This window comes from Archocentrus centrarchus, chromosome 22 (assembly GCF_007364275.1).
Source record: "Archocentrus centrarchus isolate MPI-CPG fArcCen1 chromosome 22, fArcCen1, whole genome shotgun sequence".
NCBI classification, from domain to species: Eukaryota; Metazoa; Chordata; class Actinopteri; order Cichliformes; family Cichlidae; genus Archocentrus; species Archocentrus centrarchus.
Window position 1 is genome coordinate 9,174,996 of NC_044367.1, and position 20,417 is coordinate 9,195,412.

Consider the following 20,417-nt stretch of genomic DNA (forward strand, 5'->3'; position numbering starts at 1 on the left):
ATCTGCTAAGGGGGGGGGGGGGGGGGGGGGGGGGGGGGGGGGGGGGTAAATGGTACCAGAATGCACATAAAATTGGCTTGTAGCAACTGTGTATTACTAAGAAACTTGTCTGGCACATGATGCAACTAACCCACTCCAACAGTCATGCTGTGTCAGTTACAAAATACCAGTGTCTCACAAAAAAATCCCCTAAAAAATACATTTTCCTTTCTATTCCACAAAGAGGAAGGAGGCAAACAAAAGACAAAAACATGGGGGACAAAGGTTTAAAGAAATGCAGTATACAAACACATGCAAGTCATAAGCTCAGTTGGAAAAAAACATTTCCTCAATAATGCTGATTTGTCACTAAACGCACATATTTGATGTATTCAAAGACTTCCCTGAGATGATTATGCTCAGGATGGTTTTCACTGGGCACCTAATTATGATGATCTTTTAAAAAAAAAAAACAAATCCACCTGTGCTGGTCACAACACTGAGGACAATCTGTAACATACAGAATCAAGTACAGCATTGTGGCCTTATGAGCACTTCTTTCAATCGCCAGCTCATGTACAGGCCTCCCCTCCTCAGTGTGCTACATCACACAGGGGTGTGTCTGTGTTGCTCATAGTGCAGTAGTGTGTAGGTTTGCATGTGCAGGAGGACAGACTTCAGTGAATAAAGTCTCACTTCCCTCCTCTTTGTTTCCTTTTGTGCACAATGGTCTGGCACCTGGGTGTTTGCAGCTTACAGCAGAAGTTCAGCACCAGTGGAAACTGCATTTGTGCCAGATCTCAGACCAAATACCCCTCTCTGACATCGTCCGGGGTCACAGCTGCTCTCCTGATGCTCTCGCTGGGCCGCGGGCCACCGCCGCGTTTGAAAACAGAGTGCACCGTTCTCCAATCTCGTGAGGAAGAAGGTCTAGTAGACCGGACTCCAGATGAGGAAGAAACTGCAGTGGCTGAGGTCTTGGTAGCTCCAGGCTGCCAGCTGGGTTCCATGACTGTGTTAATGACTGAATTAGGGGAGGAAAAAAAAAATAGATAAATGAGTTATTAGCTACAATAAATGCTATAAAAATATTTAAATAGTTTCTAAAGTGTCAGAATGACTCACCCTCAAGTTGTCTCTGAACTCTCCTGAGTTCTTTCAAGATAGATGTGATTTCCTGAAATACAGACATCTACCTTAGCTCAAACATGCATTATTTACTAGCATACATTTAGACTGATTTATTAAAAAAAAAAATATATATATAGGCACTAACCTTGTTGGAAGTTTTTACAACAGGGACGTTGTTCTCAGAATTAACTTTTGCCTCAATTTCCTCCCAGATATCCATTCTGTCCTGGAACAGTACCCTGTGAGCAGAGACGTCTCTCAGTCAACATTTCTGCGTCTGAAACTCCTGATGTACTCTGGGTCCTCTTACAGAACCTCGAAACCAATCATTTTGCAAAATTGATCAAATCAAAGTATGCCATAACTTGTGTTTAATGTCCTACACATTACCAAATAAAGACCAGGAAAAGAGAACCTGTGGCTACATGTGACAGTGGAAACTATTTTTTCATCTGTCTGATTTACATAGATTAGATCTCTGCTCCCGGTCGCACACTGTCAGACAATCTGTCTGTGAGCTGACTCACTAAGTTACGGTAATTAAATCAGAGTAGACGCTCACTGCAGTCTGGCTGTCAGACACGATCAATAAAGTTCCTCCATCAAAGCCAGATCAGTTTATTTAACTGTTCATGATGTCTGCTCTTTTTATAATCTTACTTCATTTTGTCGGCAAGTTGCTCCGTGTTTTCTCTGATAGCCACTATGACTTGAGACACTGGATTCAGCATCGAGGTATCCACAACACCCTGCGGGGGGCGGGGGGATAAAACACTTTATAACGATCTCATATTACAGCAGGAGAGATAAAAGAGAAGTGAAGCAGCAGCACATGTTCTCTGTAATTATTGCAGGGTCTTTACCTTACAATATAAAGCACCTTGAGGCGACTGTTGTGATTTGCTGCTATATAAATTAACCTGAAATGAATTGTGTCTGACCTCCTCTCTGCACCTGGAGTTCTCTTCACGGTCACTCCGGCTCTGCTCAGGTTCCCTGGATGCTTTCCGGTAGTTGTTAGCCTCTGGAATACGCTGATTAAGATCCTTTTTTAAATAAAAATAGAAACATAATTCTCTTTCAATAAAATTACATTGTCTATGTCTTCAACTTGAGTCAAATTGTTCACACTGAGATTTGCGTTTAGCAGCTAAAAAAAAAAAAACCACAAAGTGGCTCATTTATGACTTCATTATATTTTATACAGGAATATATATTTTTTAAATGGCTCCATTTGTGTTTTCCTGCATCCATAACAGATAAACACATCAGAAATTTTTACTGTAACTATGCAAAAAGGAGATAACGAGAACCATCTCCATCGAGTGAGCTGTTTTCACCATCAGTTTGGGACTAATATAAATAGCCTCATAACTTTAATTTTTGGCCACTTCCTTGTAGAAGTAGACAAATCCACAGGAGGAAACAGTTTTATTAAATTAAAAATATAACAGTACATATTTACACATAGCTGCAGTCAAGAATGACCCCACTCTGTCCCTTTAAGATTAAGGTAATAATGGTACCTGTTCGTAAGAAGTTGCTGTGGAGTCTGGTGCACTGCACTCCACTTCAGGATCTCCATCACCTGCTACATCATGGATCTCTCTGGCTAAGATGGCCAAGTCTTTGGCCAGATCTTGACTCAAGCTTTACACAAAAAACAATAAATAAATATATATATACACTTGTACTGAATTGAAGAATTCCTGCTTTTAAACCAATTCTCTGCAACAAAGTCAATACAGATATTTTTGCAGGAAATTAGAAGCAACGTACAACAAAATATACTCAAGTTTCGTTTTCCAATGCAGTAAATGAACCATTTGAGCAGACAAAATTATCATCTTATCTACTGTGGTTTTGGATACCTTATCTGAAAAAAGCATGCTGCTAACAAATGCTTAAAACTGGATGCCTTTGTTAATAAGGCTATACATTAAACATAAGTATCAACACCAGAAAACCCCAGTGTGATATTTATTACCGTGCAATCTCAGCACTGTGGCTGGACCAGTTGTGGAAGGCGTCTCCCTCGTGGGTCTCCTCTTCAGAATCTCTGCTGCAGTGTTTCGGACGCAGGGCAACGATCGGCTGCGGCCGAACCGGATTGCGTGGGCTATTAGAGGCTAGGAAAGGTTGGGAGCGTTTGTGTTTAGGAGTGCTCTGGTTTGAGTCGTACTCCTCATCTGAGGTAGAGGTATAGTCAGAGCCTTTCTGTCGTCTCCTAGAGCCTTGGTTTTGTGAATTGGTTTGAGTTTTGGAAAATGAGAGTGGATAAGATAAAAAGGGGAGAGAAAGAAAGATGCCATGAAAGAATACCACCAAGAAATAAAAACACCAAAAAACACCACCAGTGAGTATTTTTAAATGGAAACCCCAAAACATTTCCCAGAACAAGAGACAGACATGATGCTGTGGAAATCTTCATGGCTGCATTTCTAACTTATTTACTGTTTTTTTTTATTTTTAGGACAAGAACCAAACTAAAAAAAAAAAAGAGCACTAGACTTCCACAGTACAGCAGCTGAGCACAGAGAAGAACAAATTAGTAAAAAAAACAACAAAAAAACCCCAAAATAATAATCTGATGTGTAATGTGATACATATTTTGTTAAGTACAGGACCAGTAATCCTCATTATGGCCACAATACACTCTCAAAGCACAACTGCATATAAAAGCAGTATTATAATCTTCAATGAGTGTACACTGTGCAGAAGGAGGATATTGAACACTGCAGTATTATTAGTGTTAGTTTCCTTCCCACACAGCTTTGGGTTGATGGGGGAAAAAAAGTGCACAAACTGAGACATCAATTATATGACCCGAGGCCTATAAAGGCTTCAAACCAATTCACTGACATGACTGGCACACTTTATCCTTCCAATTCAGATGCAAAAGGCATTTCATTTCCACAGTGCTGGTTTGACTAAACCTGAGTTCATTTTTATGACAGATGATGTTTTACACTTGAAACAGAAGAAACTGTGTGTGTGTGTGTGTGTGTGCCGGTACTATACTCACTCGCTGTGCTGCTGGCATATTTGGCACTGCTAGAGCGTACACGGGTGATTGGAGTTCTGTTGAGTGCTGCCTTCTGTGGCCTTTCTACAGGCTTTGGCCCTGGACCAGAGGCCCTTCGGGTGGAGCTGCCACCCAGCTCTGCGCTGCGGTTGGAAAATCCTGTGCTTCTGCCTGTCCACTGTGGGGTGGAGGAAGCCTCATTGTCACTGGTCGTGTTGAACGAGTTTGTCCGTTTACGAGGCATGGCCAGCATATCCAGCCTGGAGAGTTTCTTGGCTTCCTGGGGCTGCTTAGCTGGGGCGTTGCTGGCCTCCTGGTACAACTTATCCGTCTCTGTGCCCTCGTTGTCAGAGGCCTCTCCAAGGCGAGCCCGGCGCAGCATGGACGTCCTGGTGGGTCTTGGGGCTGACAAGCTGTTGGCACGACTCAACGCCTGGGACACTTTAGAGCTCTTGGCGTCTTCCTTCTGAAGGGGAATGGTGTATTTGCGTGTGTGTTTGTTGTTTGACTCCTGATCAGAGTAAGGTAAGCTCTGATGGTCATCACTTAGGTCTGTGGAGCCACGTTTTCCCACACTACGCCTTAATCCAACTGGCCTCCTCAAAGGCTCAGCCTTGTTGCTCCTTTCTGCTTCCTGAGAACGGTGCTTTTCTGATGACTGGTGATTTGAGTCCTGACTCGTGAGGCTAGCTGAAGACCTCTCTCTCTGGAGGCCACTGACACTGACTTTTGTTGCCAGTGTGCTTGGCTTTGTCTTACTGCTGTGTTGGCTGACTGTGCTGGATGTATCCACATCAGACTCCCCAGAAAGAGAGTCCATAATGGGAGATGGAGTACTGGTTTGTCCTGATTGGAGTTTGGCCTCCAGTACAGCCAGAACATCTTCAGTCTCTTTAAGAAAAGAATGAGTGTCCTGGGTATTGGCTCTCTGTAATAATTCAGGGTTTAAATCTCTCTGAGCAGGCTGGCTAGAGATGTTAGGCAGTCTGGCGCTGCTAGGCCGCTCTTTGGTGAAACTCTCCTGTCTGATTAATGAAGATGCTTCTTTACCCTGTGACCTCTGTGTCCCCTGGCCCAGTACAGGAGCTGATACAATGGGTTTGAGTCTTTCAGAGTCCTCACTGCCTCTCTGTTTGGTCAGAGTGGCTGTTGAGAAAGTTTTGGTTACCTGTTTCCTCTCAACCTTAGGAGTGCCAGCCTTGGGCGCTGCCTCCTCCTCTGACCCAATGTAAAAAGATGTAGACTTGGCTGGAAGTTTGCGCTTGTCCTCATTTTGCTTTACCTCTTGGTCTGACAGCGGCTTCCTCTTCTGCTCTACAATGGACCCATCATCTGATTTGCTGGCATCACTCAGGCTGTCAGGCTCTACGTCATCCTGCACAGTTAGCCTGTGAATGCCATCTTGAGAACCAGGGGTCACCAAGCTATTATCTCCTACATCAAATGTTGAATTTGGGTCATAATGAACATGAATGCTGGGAGCTGGAATGTCACTCTTCTCCCCTGGAGACGTCAGCGGCAGGCCGCGCTGAACTCTTGAAACATCCGAGGCTGTGCTGTCATGGCTTTGGTTGAGCGTAGCCTTGTGGATGATCGTGCCTTGTGCTGAAGTAGAACAGTTTTAATGCATATTAACCACAGAAGCTGAATATCATTCATATTCATCAGGGCGTCTCATTATCATTTCAAATAGAGCAATGTCTCGTTAGGTGGCTTACCCCCTTCTGACAGTCCCATCTGGGAACGGATGTCAAAGAGTCCAGCCGAGGGGCCCGATTCTGCGTAGCTGTCTGCCAAGCTGGCCCAGCAAGACATCCACTTAGGAGCCCCCTGTAAGACTGCACCTGCTGACTGAACCTGTAAAAGATAACATACAACTTATTCATCGTTGTTAAAAATGATAACAAAAACAGTTACAAATATGATTCTCTTAGATCAAGTTATTATAACTTCCAAAAGAGCAATCTGTTTCAAGAATGAGTGCGCACTATAACAGTTATTTCAAAACCTGTTTTGTTTTTCTTTAATTTGGTTAGGAAGAAAAAAACCCAAACAATGAAGAACCCAGAGCCTGTGAGGAAAGAAAAGGCAACTGCCCAAATCAAAGTAGACACACCACAAACAGAGAGGAAATACCAAGGCGGCAAATCAAGGTACCATTACATCCCAATTTGTGCAATCAGACACTTAAGGCTTACTGACTACAAATAATCATTATGGCATTAAAATGATCAGTTATCTAATCATTCATCACTCCACCCTGAGCAGGAAGGTTTACCTTTACCAGACACTGTCCCTGCTCTGGAGCTGGCCTCACCTCCCCACAGCTACTCTGCCTATGCTGCTCCCTGCCCTGAACAATAACGGGCCTAAATGCTGATGAGGTTTCTGCTTCACTCAGGTTCGTTCGCTCTGGGCTCTCAACAACACCAAACACCTGTCAGGAACAAAGCATTGCAAGTGGATAAGTGCACGACTGGAGAAAGTGGGACTGCTAATGTTAATGGCGCACATTCTCACCAGGACTTTGCTCCGAGAAACAGAGGAGACTGGTGATTGGCGAAGCCATTTTATTTCCTTTAAGCAACTTTTCTTTCAAATGAACAGAAATCACATAGAACAACTTGCCTGGTCAATCTTGCTCCGTGCCTCTTCCAGCTCTTTATCGTGAACATCTGTTTCAATGGTGTAGGTTCCCGCGTCACTCAGACTGTCGTCCTCTTCATTTCTGGGGCTTGTGGGGCTCCTAACTTCAACACTTTGAGATATTGAGGGCATAACAGGGGCCTTGAGGGGGACAGGCTTATGAATTGGTGAGGAAGTTTGAGGCTGGAAATGAGCATCAGATTGAGGAGGGCTGGCGGTTCTTTGGTCAGACTGTGACACCACCCCTGGCCCTGCTTTAGAAGCTGCAGTCTTTTTCTCCCAGGTGGCAGAAGAGATCTCCTTTGCTTGTTTCAGTAATTCAGCAGTAAACTCCTGGGCGAGCTTAGATTTGCGGCCCACGCTGCTAAAGGGTCTTACAGACACAGATGAGGATGAGCGGGACGAAAAGCTGGTGCTGATCCGGTCTTCAGTCTTTTCCCTTCGTAGAGAGCCAGCTCTCTGGGGGCCCGTGGAAGCAGGGTCCTTCAGAGGGATAGTGTACCGTTGGGTTGGGGGAGTAGTAGTGGAGGATGGAGCTGTGACTTGTCTCTCCCCAGTCGAACTTGAGCTCTTCTTTGCTTTCTCCAGCTGGGGCCTGAGGCCGGAGGGTTCTGGTGGGGCAGCATTATTGATGAAGGACTGGGAGCGCTTTTTTCTCTGGTTGTCAAAGAATTCTATAACAAAAGCTTGTTGAGGCTCAGCCTTACCAACACTAGAAAGGGACTGAGACTCTGGTGGAGAGCTGGACACCGTTTCCACAGAGTCAGGAGAGAGAAACCGTTGCGGTGGTGAAGCTCTTAAGGCTTGTGGAGAATCCTGAGGTTCTGAGTGGAGAAAGTCATTTCCATTGATTGCTGGGTGCCCTGAATCACTTTGACAGCCATCTTCAGGGTAGTTTGCTGATGATGGAAGGACAACAAGTTAACACAATATTCCATCAAAGCCAACGTAAACAGTGTATCAGGGACTCACCCTTTGTGGTCTTCAGAAGCGATGGGTCGCTATTTATGCTACACACGTCTTCATCTTGTGACCCTTTTCCCATCATGCTAGCGCTGCTTTGGACTAGCCAGTCAGCAACTTTACTCTCTGCTGACATCACTTCAGTAGGTGTGGTAACAACCTCTGTGGAAGGTTGCTTACGCTGGCGGAAAGAAAACTTGGTCACATGGTCCTTGATTTTCATTTTACCTGGCGTGCATTCGTCAAATTCGATGGTGAAGGACGCGTGGCTCTGAACCACAGGAGGTGTGGGTGTGGAGGGGATGCACTGAGTGGGATCTGAGGTGTCCTTTGTTGGAATCTCATGAACCTGTGACTCAGGTTTCTTGGTAGAACGCTGCTGGAACTCCTTCGTCGGGATCTCAAAGTAACTGGGCTCCCGGCGGTAGGAGAAGATGGTCTTAGACTGACTATCTGGCAGAGAACCGTTGAACTCATATCTGGAGTCATCTTTAGCAGGCTCTGTTGTCAATAAGGAGATGAGGACAATAAATACTCATATACAGTATGCAAAAAGCTTTAGTGGTGGTGCTATATAATACTCTCAGTCCACTAAATAATATTAGACATGTCACAATTATTGCCAAGTAACTCAAACTTAAAGGAACTAAAAATTAACGGAATCTGTTAAGCCATCACTGCCAAATAATTCCTGAAAATAAGAGCCATAAATAACATGAAGGTTCCAGACAGTAGGCTGAGAAAACATCATCTGGTTGGTCTTTGGATGCCAGCTGGGTGTGGCCAAATATCACTTTAAGAGTTCAGAGTCCAGTGGAGGGTAGCTGAGTGGGAATAATCGGTTTCAGTATGGGCAACGTGAGGAGAACAATCACCATCCCTCCCCCCCTTCATCAGCTTACATGGTCATAATCCATCATGAGGCAGACAGGCTCTGCCCACTGGCCTGGCATGGTTTGGCCTGGCTATCAGTGAACATCTGACAGCCAGGGACCTGCCTTGGGCTTAACACCATCTATCGCTCAGTGACCCACAAAGACCATCAGATAGCAGTGCCACAAAAAAACAAAAAAAAACATAGCCAATTTGAATCTAATTCACAAATATGGGACTATCCAATACATAACTCAGTAATATAAAATATATTTTTCTTTTAAAGGCAAACACTTCTGAAAGCACACACCAAATGAAACGAGTTGACAGTACATGCATATGGAAATATAAGATACATTCGCTGACCTGGACAGTCCTTCTCTGGCAATTTTCCACCTCTGTTCTGCTTTTTGTTGGCTGGGTCTTCATCCTCTCCCCACCAGGATGGCTGCCCATACAGAGGTGTGGGCTTGGATATCGGAGAATCTGTGGCAGCTAGCAGGCAAATGCCCACAAACAGACACAAAAACAGACCGACAAACACCATCAGGTACATATACTAAAAAAAGCAGGGGCAGGAATGGCAGGAACAAAGAAAGAGCCAAACAAAGATGTGAATTTAAACCACCTCTTAGTTTTATAATCCAATAAGTTGATTAGTCACATGACAAAACAGTATTGTGTTTGATGTTGCAACAATAAAATGTTACACAACACTGGAGCTCAGAGGGAAAGTCTTACACTGTGAGCAGCCTTTGGATGTTTCACAGCTCCCACACATTCCCATGACACAGAGAGAGTAGTGGGGGTCAAACTGTGATACCAGATGTATCTCACAAACCACCAAAACATTAATCCTCCTCGTGTGAGGACAACACACCTAATCCTAATCTTCAAAGAAAAAAAATAAATAAATAAATCAGTGCAGGATCAACGCTAACCAGAGCAACTAAAGGCTTTTTGTAGATTGTGGCACTCTGTTGACCTCTGTACGTACTCCCTTAAATTTGAGGCCAGTTAGGTTATGGCTAATTTTGCTGATGATGCATCTGAAATGGTCTTTAGTGAGACTTGCCGTATAACCTGGCATGCTAGTCCACACATGCCAGCCAGCCTATACTAATCAGATAATCTAGAAGCCGCTGTTTGGCCTGATAGATAGGATAAACAAGCTCTTTTGAGTTTCATGTGGCTACACAATCCCAAGCATCAGCAGCACTGTTGCCTTGGACACGCACAATAAGACATCAACACAGTGACCAAAGAGGCAGAGGGGCATGTTACCGATTCCTTTCCACTTAGTTAATCCTCCCCTTTTAGCTAAAGAAAACACGTGTGAGCATAACAGCTTCAGTACAGTGAGCAGTTATGCTAAATGTATTATTTGATCAAACAGCAAAGGCATCTGAAAGTGTGCACAGACAGGAAGGTAGAACGAGCATTTGGAGCTAGTTAAAAAGCTGCAAACTTTAAAAAAAAAAATAAGTGAATTTTTGTTTTAGTTATTCTTACAACTTATTAGATTAGTTGTGTGTGTAAACTTGAAAAAAGAAGTCACAATAAGAGCAATCTGTGGGAACACAGGACTGTTCATTTCTTGCCCTCTTTTTACTCAATATTAAACAGCCCTGAGTCCTGGCACAGTGATGTAGGCCTGACTGAGTCACACACTGTACAAGTGAAGTGTCCTGTGCTGCAGACAGCTGGAGGATCGGAGTCACTCCACATCCTGTACAGCTGCGGGGGAAAACGAGCACACAAAAAGATACAAACAGTTGTCTTTTTTTTTTCCTCCAAGGCATGTTGGACTTAAAAGGAAACGCACACAAAACAAACCTAATAAAAGACATCCCGTCCACAGTAGGCAAAATAATACATCAAGGCCTTAAACAAACAGCCAGAGAGAATGCATTTGCATGAATGAAGTCAGAGATATGCAAGCTCAGCCACACTGAGAGGAAAATACATTCCTACATCAAACAAACTGAAAATGAACAAAAAGTGGCGACTTTAACAAGTGTGTTACTTATCTGACTGTGGCTGTAGTTATGCATGACAGCCGAGGATAGTTTCATTATCTCACTGGCTCACACCAGCACAGGCTACTCTGAGTGCAGCCAGTAACTGCATAGCAACTAGTAAATATGGAGTTTGCACTGAAAGGTTTCTTGCAATAAAATAATGAACTCGTAGCTGCAGGCATCAGAATCACACGCCGCTCCAAAGTGAAACACAGAGCTACCAAAATGTTTCCCAAAGTCCTGTAGCTCACTCACACATTTATGGGGCACTCTGAGGAACACGAGGCATGTGCTGGAAAAGTGCTATTTTAGGCACCGGTTGTAGTTTTCCTTCTAAGCTCAAAGGGCTGATTATGGAGCAGAAAGCACAAGAATTGCTAGATTAACTGCAGCTGGAAAAACGTTTCATCACTGTGAATACGCTTCATTCATAAAATGCCTACCCTAACAGTGCCCTGAGTGTTCCACTGTTGCATATAGAGTAAAATAATTTACTAAGTGCATGTCAGAGCAAAGAGGATGCAAGCAGTAAGCAGTGACAGATCTGCCACGAGCTACATGCACAGAAGTGCCAAACTGGGACTAAAAACCTACAGACCTTTCTAATTCTACAGCACGTGCTGAACCACCATTGGGGTGCTTGGCAGTCAGCAGTTAGGCATGTCTGACAGAGATAAGACTGTTTGTCCTTAACTTTTTACCCCTCTGCTTGTCTGCAAAACCCTTACTCATATATACTTACTCTGGCAACTCCGGGATGTCAAGATCTACTGCTGCACTGATGCCACGGGATTGTAGCTTCAGCCTCTCTACATGGCATCCTAATCCCACAGCAGGGAAGCCCTTAATGAGAGAAGCCAGTCACCCTATCAAGGGATCTATGGCCAAAGTCATGCAAGCACATGGAGACTCAAGGAGACTTCCTCTTCCTTGTGTGTGTGGGTGTGTGACGAGGCTATTCAAATCCACTTCATTTAAAACGGTTTCTCTCATGCAGCCAGAACAATTTACCTACTTGTGTTATCATAAAACCTGCTGCCTTCCTGCTAATGCACACAGCTGCTCTGCTGGAGAATGTGTGAACAGAAGTATTTACCTGTGAGAGAGTGGGCTTTACGCTCGGCTTTGTCCTGCAGTTTGACAGTGGAAGAAGAGTCTTTGCTCTTCTCTGAGTTCTGGAGCTGCAGTCTTTCCTTGGCCTTGGCCTCCAGGGCTTTTATACTAAGCTGCAACTGGCTTGTGTACTTCTCATGCTGCACACATACAGAGACAGGAGGGAAGCAGGATGTGAAAAACCTTCCGCCAACAATCAGTACAGCTGTAACTGAGATATCCACACTGTAAGGAAGAATAACTGCCAGAGGCTCAAGTTTTAGCTTCTAAATCTTACACATGCATCATTTTATTTGAACTCATCTGCAATAACTAGCATATTTCAACATGTAGAAATGACTGTTGACTTTTAAGTGACAGCAATAAGCCACAATTTAATATAAAAATCAAAAGGACTGATTACTTATAGGTCATGTAGTAGTGGGACTGGGATGACTGACTATTTTAACTTATTATTAAAACAAAATAATGAATAGTCTACTTTATTTTTCTCAGTAGGGATCTACAGCAAGCATTTCTCCTTAAAGACAGCAGAGTACTGAAGACAAAAAAAAAAAAAGAGCAGGCTGCTTACTCTTACTTACTTTAAGCGCTTCCTCTGGGACCTTGTGCTGACTCTTCTCCAGGATATACACGTGCGTATGTACAGAAGGAGTTAAAGAAAACAAGTAATCTATATATTTTTTAAACAACTAGGTATTAGGCTTGTACCCGACCATTTTCAGAGGAATTTTTTTTTTTTTTTTGTTAAACCACTTGACTCTGATCTCTGAATCATTAATGCATAAGAAATATTAAAGCCTGGTGTGCAGTGTTCTCTTAAAATAAATAAATACAAATAATAAAAGTACAGCAGATGAGCAGATGTTCTTATGAAATAAGAAAAAAACAAAACACCAAAGACCTGACACAGGACCTGAGTGATGCACCTGACCCCTCAGTCGATCCATCTACTGTTCACTCATCATAAATGGTCTCAGTGGAAGGGTGGTTGTCAAGAAGCCATTCTTAAGGAAGGGAAACAGAAAAGGCTGAAGTGGGCCAAATCACCCAAGAACTGGACTGGGGGGGGAAAAAAAAAAAAAGTGATATATCCAAATATGAAATTTCTGGTTCAAATCGTCATCAGTATGCACGGGAGGTCAGCAGTGAGTGCCTACAGCTATCTGTAAAACAGAGCGGAGGCTGGTTTGAAGCTGAACTTCAGCCAGTGGTGCTGGAGATCTTATCACAATTGATGGAATTATCAATGCAAAAAAAAAAAATAACACGCAACACCATCTGAAAAGTGTTTGATTGGCAGCAGCTTCATTTTTCAGCATGACAATGCTGACAAACACACTGCTAATGGAGTAAAAGCATACCTGCATAGAAAAGCACATAAACTATCAGTTATGGATTGTCCTCCCCAAAGCCTGGACCACAACATTACTGAAGCAGTATGGGATCATCTTGGCAGAGAATGGAACAAAAGCCACACAACATCCAAAGAAGAGCTTTGAATGCCCTTCAAGAAGCCTGGAGAACTGTTCCTGAAGACTACTTAAAGCAGTGACAGGAAAGCTGCCTCAGAGGGTTCAGTCTGTGTGGAAGAATGAAGGCGGTCACACCAAATATTGACTTTCAAGCTCGTTAGAATTGTACAAACTCTGTTTTTGCCTTACACAAACTAAATAAATAGCTGCGGCTATTTTCCAGTGTCCTAGCAAAATATAAATTAATGAGAGGTGACCTGAGACTTTTCCACAGTACTGTATTTAACATATCTAATCTACTTATAGTGGTGACCCACTTTTTGAAACATACACCATCACATGCCACCAACTGTGTGCATTCACTTTAAATGACAAAGCATCTCTAAATGAGTCTGTACACTGAACAGTGTAACCTCCTGTTATCTAACACACGTTTCACAATTCATTGTTTCTCTTCTTGGGTCAAAGGGTGCAGGTGAGTTCACTACCCTGGCGGAAAAACCATAGAAAATTATCATGCCGATAGAGCAAAGGACCACAGTGGAGAAAGAAAAATGTAATAAATGTGATTTAAAAAAACCAAAAAACTGCTGCTGACCCCTGGTATTGCATGCCAAACATGATGTAGAAAAGTTCAGTTTTCTACATCATGTATGAATAATACAAATCCAATGAAGATTAAGCAAATAGAAATGTAAAAGTAAAGAGTAAATTTTAAATCAAAAGTACAAAAAAAGGATATCATAACCAAAGCGAATGACATCTGACAGCTTTAGGGTGATATATGTCTGGTCTGGGATCCTGAGGTCGTTCACAAATGTCTGCAAAATAGAAAAAAAAATTATGTAAAATTCATCATTTTCACTGTGAGCGCCATGAAGGAAATGTGCTGACTCGCAGGTGACAGGCTCTTTAATTCCTCTTGGCATGCACTCAGACACTGTAAGGTGCTTTGCAAGCAGACCTTTTCCCACTGAAAGTTAATCCACCAACACGTTAAAACTCTGATGAGATTATGTTGTTATGCAATGTCAGTCAGCTTTTGTGAAACACTTAATGGCCAGGTGGAAAGAAACACATGCAACGGTGCTGCTGCAATTTGTTCATTGATTTGTTTAATTTCCCCCTTAACTAACGAACGGTTAGAGAGGAGTTGCTCTGTTTATCTTCAGATGATTAAATGTAAAGAAACAAGGATAACACTGTGCACAAAACAGCAGATCTTATTCTACACAGACTAAACAAAGGTAATTGGGGAAGGATTTCAGTTACAGGACCTCGAACTGTTCTGCTCTGATTAGTTTAGCTGCAGTCACTAAGGCCAAAAGAAACACTGAGAACAATGAACGGTTTCTCCCACCGCTCAGCTCTGGATTTCATTGGGATAATGGTGCAGTGAAGTGGCAACAGAGCAGTACGGGGAGAGGGCAACAGAGTGAGACAGAAAGAATATGAGGGGGGGGGAGGATGGGGCTCAGACCAGCAGGAAAAATCCAGCATCCCAATTGTCACTGTTCTACCAACCGTCTCTGGCGCACAGACTCATTTTTGTACTCAGGGAATTGCTACAGTTGAGACACGAGGCTTCAGGGAAACCAGAGACTTTTTTATTGTTTTTGACTCAAGCTGAAGTACACAGTCTGACACTAAAGACAGAACCACTCACCCCGTTCAAGCTGCCCAGGTCCTTCACCATGTGCTCATCTGTGTTTGGGTCGTAGTTGATGACAGCGTGCTGTTTATCCACGCTTCGAGACTGTGAAACAAACGTAAAGAAAAAGCCGCAATGTGTTGATAGTCACTAGATGACATGAAAGTTGTGAGCATCCATTAAGATTCTAAATTAAAACCCCAAAGCAAGCTTTTCCTGGCTTATAGCAATATTCACCATAGGCACTGAGTGTATTACATTAGAGGACAGAAATCATGCCAGTTTAACTGCTTATTTAGTTCAGGATTGTGGGGGAACTGGAGCTGAGAGGTGTTCACACCTACAGCAATCACCCTGTGGGAGGAAGACCGAGCACCCACGCAGGTACAGGGAGGAAATGCAAACTCTACACTGAAAAGGTCACTGCCGGTCGGCACACAGAGCCGGATCATTCTGGCTGCGAGGCGGCAGCAGTGCCACTGTGCCACACTGGTTATTTTAAACACCTGAAAATGTCTATTATGCTTGTGTACATACAATCCCAATTAACAAGACTGCTTACAAATATTTCATTAGGAAACTGAAAGCACGATGTGGAGCAGTGGTTAGGAGCGCTGCCTCACACAGTGCAAACATTCTAAATTGACTGTAGGTGTGAATGTGAGTGTGAATGATTGTGTGTCTCTGTTAGTCCTGTGACAGACTGACAACTTGTCTGGGGTGCACCCCACCTTTTGCCCTATGACAGCCCCCCCCCCTCCGCGATCCTGAACTGAATAATGTCCAAAATGTTTGAATCTCAATGAGACTTACCTGGATAAATAAAAAATAATAAAATTAAAACGATGGATAAATGGATCGATGGAAGGAAATGAAAGGGGGAATTATCTTTCATGCTTGGCTAAAATCTCTTTGGGTGTGCCAATACACCCTCACCAACAAGCGCGCTTTATATTCTCACGTAGATTAAACTAATTGGTCACCCTAAATCTACCAAAATCTCCCCTGAATGGTGACGTCTTTGTGCGCATATTAACCAGAGCAAAAATGTGCCTTCAACAGTTCACTTCAGGCTAAGCAAGTGATTCAGACTGACTCACTTTTTCTTCTCTCCTCATTAGGGCCTCACTGACAGAGAAATCACTGAGTGAAGATGACTGCCAAACTTGTCTGCTAAATTAACGCTGTCACTGAATGGACCGTTTATAGGCTTGTCATAAACTGCTCCACACCAAACACTTACTGGGATAAACAGCAGTCAGAGGCTGTCTGTACTGTCTGCGTTGATCACTTGGTGGACTTTAAAAATAACTTCTTGTGAATACAGCACTGCCTACAGCATTGGTTTATCAATCTGCTGATTAGCTTAACTGAGCAGAACTCAACTCACATTGCTTAGCTTCCCTTTGCACCCGTTATCAGAGAGGGTGGGGGGGTGAGCTCTAGCTCTCAGAAACAACAACAAACCCCTGGACTGAAAACAAAATGCACTCAGTGTCATTGTAAGAGTCTAATTACTTCTCGTGGAGATACAGACCGATCAAACACCAGTTCTCGTGGAAAGGCCAAACTTTAAAGGCAAGGCTCTCAATTGTGCTGTCTGGTAAAAATTTCACTTAAGCTGGATCAGCGCCTCATGTCAAACAAGATTCTCTTCTTGTAAACTTTCAGATCCAATTTCAATGGAGGAGAAAAAAAAAAGGCACAGCACTATCCTCAAAAAATCCAAAACATTTAAGCATTAAACACAATTTAGGGCAGAAAGGAGACTATGTGCCAAGTCAGGAAGAAACCCCAAGAACTAGAAATGTCTGCATCATTTCAGCCTGAGAAAAGATGAGGTTTTTTGCCTTGAACCGGCAACGCCTCAACGCGGACATGAGCAACTTTTCAATCCAACAGACCTCTGTGGTTGGCAGGGCTTTTCCACGCATAACACACAAACTAAGGAAAGTATAAACAACTGCTGCCGAGGCAACATTTTTGGTCTAAATACAGAGTGAGAAGAAAATGGGAGGAGAATATTACACAAAGACCACAAAGAAACCATGTTTATGGCAGACAGAGCATGGAAAAAACAACACATGGGAATGCTTTAGTTGTCACTGGTCGAGAGGCTGTCAGGGGCAACTTTGTGTGAAGACACCGTCACCAGGTTACGCACTCATGCACCAATGCATACCAGAGGTCTCCCACCGGTTTGCCGCATACTCGCTTAGACCAGTATGCGACTAGGCATCACTGCAGAGTAATGCCACATGAACGCTCTGCAGAAACTCACCTGCAGCATGAGCTCGCAGTCGTCCCGGCCGACGAAGATCATCTCGCGTGGCAGCCTGTGGCGCATGCCAGAGCTGCTGACCAGGAACCATGATGTCACACTCATGTTGGGGCCACGAGTCACGATCTTCTCAGCATCCTGGGAGAAAACAACAATAATTTAATCAAAAAAAAAAAAAAACTGTCTGTAAAACTTCATATCACTTTATCGTGAGATCTGAAATTTGCTGTACTTATTCTTGACATTTAATAGGATATATTCTCCTTGATTGTTTCATAGTTTTCATCCATTTTTAAAATTTATTTTAAATAATATTAGATAGCCACTGCAGTGGGGGAACCTGTTTATCCAACCACTAGTGTCTGGCTCTATTACTACTGAGGTAATACCATTAAACAGCCACTCTGAGCCTATTTTGTAGGCAGATTTTCACTCGACAGCACAGGACACACAGTACAGTATGCTCACACAGGTCACAAACACAGATATCTTAATCTAATAAAGGCGATATTAGATAGAAACTTTGTCTGTTTAATAAAGCATGCCGGGAAATTTGTTGCAAATGGCTCCGGTGAGGAGTAAGGTAATGATGGCTAACAATTCAAACTTCCAGCGCAGGTTTAACTTCCTGTAACTTTTGCTAACTAACCATTAATGGCAAGAAATAGAAACTAGTGTTTATATCTTAACTTACACCCTGCTTACATTCTCGTAAACTCTCCACTAAAGGTCTTTTTAATAAAACGGGGGCTGTTGGGAAGTCTGTGGGTGAGGTTGTTGAGCTAACGCTTGACCGAAACAAGCTATCTCCACCGATTTTCCTCCAACAAAAACTCACCTTTAAAGCCTTCTCCGTGTTACTCCCGAGCAAATCCAGTGTTTATCGGCCCACAACAGATGTGAAACTCGGCGTCCGTCCGACACGTACTTACAACAAGCTCACCAGGTGACAACGGACAGGTAAATTTCGATCACACCCTCACCTCCCTCCGGGAATGACAACCGGACGAAACTCTCCTCTAACGCCTCTTCTCCCGTCGGGATGACGTAGCTGACAAGTCCCATCAAAAGCGTGTTTTTTATCCGAGAGCTTAGAGGGAAGTAAGAGCTCTCACTCTGACCGGATTCCGGGTGCAGAAAAGACGGCCACGCCTATTTTATATACTGTTGGATAGGTCTATCATTTTAAATGCATTTCAGAAATTGTAGCGTAAGTGCAAGTGAGATTTATGGTATCTCTTGCTTTTTATTAAAATCAGAACCTCTATGCGCATGCGTAGTACAAGAAAGCACAATTTTCCCCTCAGGTGAGTCACCACTTTTATAGACGATTTACGGCTGTGTTCATTACCCGACTGGACTTTGTTTATCCCGTGTTTCACTTTGGCAACATATTCCCGCTGAAATATAAGAAATTTAATGCTTTTGGGCGTTAATTTAACAGGACAAATAGCAGGAGTTCATTATTCAAATAAAGTCATCAGTTAAAAAAATGTGCAAAGCGAATGATACCTCAGAAATGAGTTTAATTAAAAATATTGTGCCACAATTTAATTCTGCAGCAGATAGTGATACTATCACTTGCTCCCAGTTATAATGAATAAACAAATAAAACTCTGGAGATAATGTTAGGCTACAGAAAATATTAATCCAACGACAGGAGGCTTGCGCCCGTTAGATGGCGCTCTAGTTTCAGTTTAGAGTAGAGCTGCTCTTCGGCAAAAAAAAAAAAAAAAAAAAAAAAAAAAGACCTTATCACGAGATTCATTCAGGAAATTTCAAAGAAGCCACAAGGTCACAATGACTTAGTGTGTTCATACTGAGTGTAAGGAAAAAATTCACCATTCATTTTATTTTAGAGATTCATATTGTACTCATTTTTGTGCATTTTGAGCCAATGAAAAACTACTTTTCACACCTACATGGAATTATTGTTGTTTCCTATGCATACAATGATGTCCTCAAAAAAAAAAAAAGAAAAAAAAAAAAAGAGTACACTGTGTTGCTGATGTGGCTGTGTTTAGCTGAATTCACCCTCCGCCTTAGGGAAGTTTTAAATCAGCAGGTCCGACCGGTTTCAAAGCGCCTTACCTTTAACAGAAAACTCCCAACCCTGTCGTGATTACAACCTGCTCTTTCACCAATTCACCACTTTTCCTCCACAATCCCCATGAGTCAGCACTGAAACAAATCTCTGAGAGGCATGTGCTTTCAAGGTGACATCATCTCCTCAAACTGTTTAATGTGTATGTTTGGTTATGGCTACAGTTGCAGCAGCCTATCGCCTACAGTATAGAGAGCACACGTTTAAAAAAAAAAAAAGCTACTGTGTGAAATTTCCATGATCCAGTCAGTAACTGTGGGCCTGTTTCTGTGCAGCTCACAATGTACTTTTTCTGTTGCTACTTGGAGAAATAAATGAGTTTAAATTAGTCCTCTTGCATATCTCATGTGGGGCAATGATTTAATGTCTTATTTGTCTGTAAAACTTCGAATTTATGCAACTTTAAATAGCAAAATCAATATGGGAATGAGCCTTTCACCCAGATTCATCTCATCACTGTTTTTATCAGTGTCAGCTTCCACTGACTTTTTTGACGTGCCCCTCAAGGGATGCCAGTGGCATAGCTGCACCCCCCTTTGGCTTTGTGATGTGTTTTTTTGGGTGATGTAGCTGGAATCAGGTGAGGGTTTTTTGTCAGGTGAGCTCCACAGTGGGCCAAACCTCGAACTCAGTGTGTGATGCCGTGCATTGCAGCTGGCCAAAAGACAGACTGTGAGCCCTGGCTGTCAACATCTGCTCCAGAGACTGTACCATCTGCCCAAGGCCTCAGGGGGAGCATCTCTCCTCGTCTCAGACCAGCTGCAGAGCTCCAGACGTGGACCTGAGCAGTCTTGCAGAGGCGGAGAACACGGCCAAGACACAGTCAGAGCCTCTGAGTGCTGGAACATTTGTCACACACACTTAGCCATGTTTTATCTGTGGGGTGTGATCACAGGGAGGTTTAGACAAACAAAACTTCTGCATCTATTATTTCTTTCACTATTTAGTGGCAGATTGTACATGAATTTTTTCTTTTTTTCTGGGAAAATGGGAAAGAGGTGCAACAATGTGTTGAAACGCGCAAGCATACATGGAAATATATTTAGTCAAAAACAGAGTTTGTACAACTCTAATGAGTTTGCAAGTCAGTATTTGGTGTGACCACCTTTATTCTTCAGCACAGCCTGAACCCTCTGAGGCAGCTTTTTGGTCATT

The 20,417-nt window shown here is 43.0% G+C and overlaps 1 protein-coding gene across 3 annotated transcripts; it reads right to left on the reverse strand.

Annotated features, from left to right (window-relative positions):
* Window positions 1-25: 25 nt before the first annotated feature.
* On the reverse strand, window positions 26-18,193 carry cep170ba (centrosomal protein 170Ba). 3 transcript variants are annotated; one of them, XM_030718898.1, is made up of 19 exons: window positions 17,997-18,193; window positions 17,159-17,296; window positions 14,893-14,982; window positions 13,969-14,047; window positions 12,336-12,394; window positions 11,735-11,891; window positions 8,984-9,112; window positions 7,754-8,245; window positions 6,764-7,680; window positions 6,453-6,572; window positions 5,854-5,992; window positions 4,136-5,740; window positions 3,098-3,344; window positions 2,637-2,760; window positions 2,052-2,156; window positions 1,771-1,859; window positions 1,256-1,349; window positions 1,105-1,156; window positions 26-1,003 (listed from the first exon to the last, which is right to left on the reverse strand). In XM_030718898.1, exons 2-19 carry the CDS (start codon window positions 17,261-17,263, stop codon window positions 780-782), a joined length of 4,827 nt encoding a protein of 1,608 aa, XP_030574758.1. In that variant the 5' UTR covers window positions 17,264-17,296; window positions 17,997-18,193; the 3' UTR covers window positions 26-779. The 3 variants fall into 3 exon arrangements, with proteins under 3 accessions (XP_030574758.1, XP_030574757.1, XP_030574759.1); XM_030718897.1 differs by having other exon boundaries at window positions 6,414-6,572; XM_030718899.1 differs by lacking the exon at window positions 6,453-6,572.
* Window positions 18,194-20,417: the final 2,224 nt, after the last annotated feature.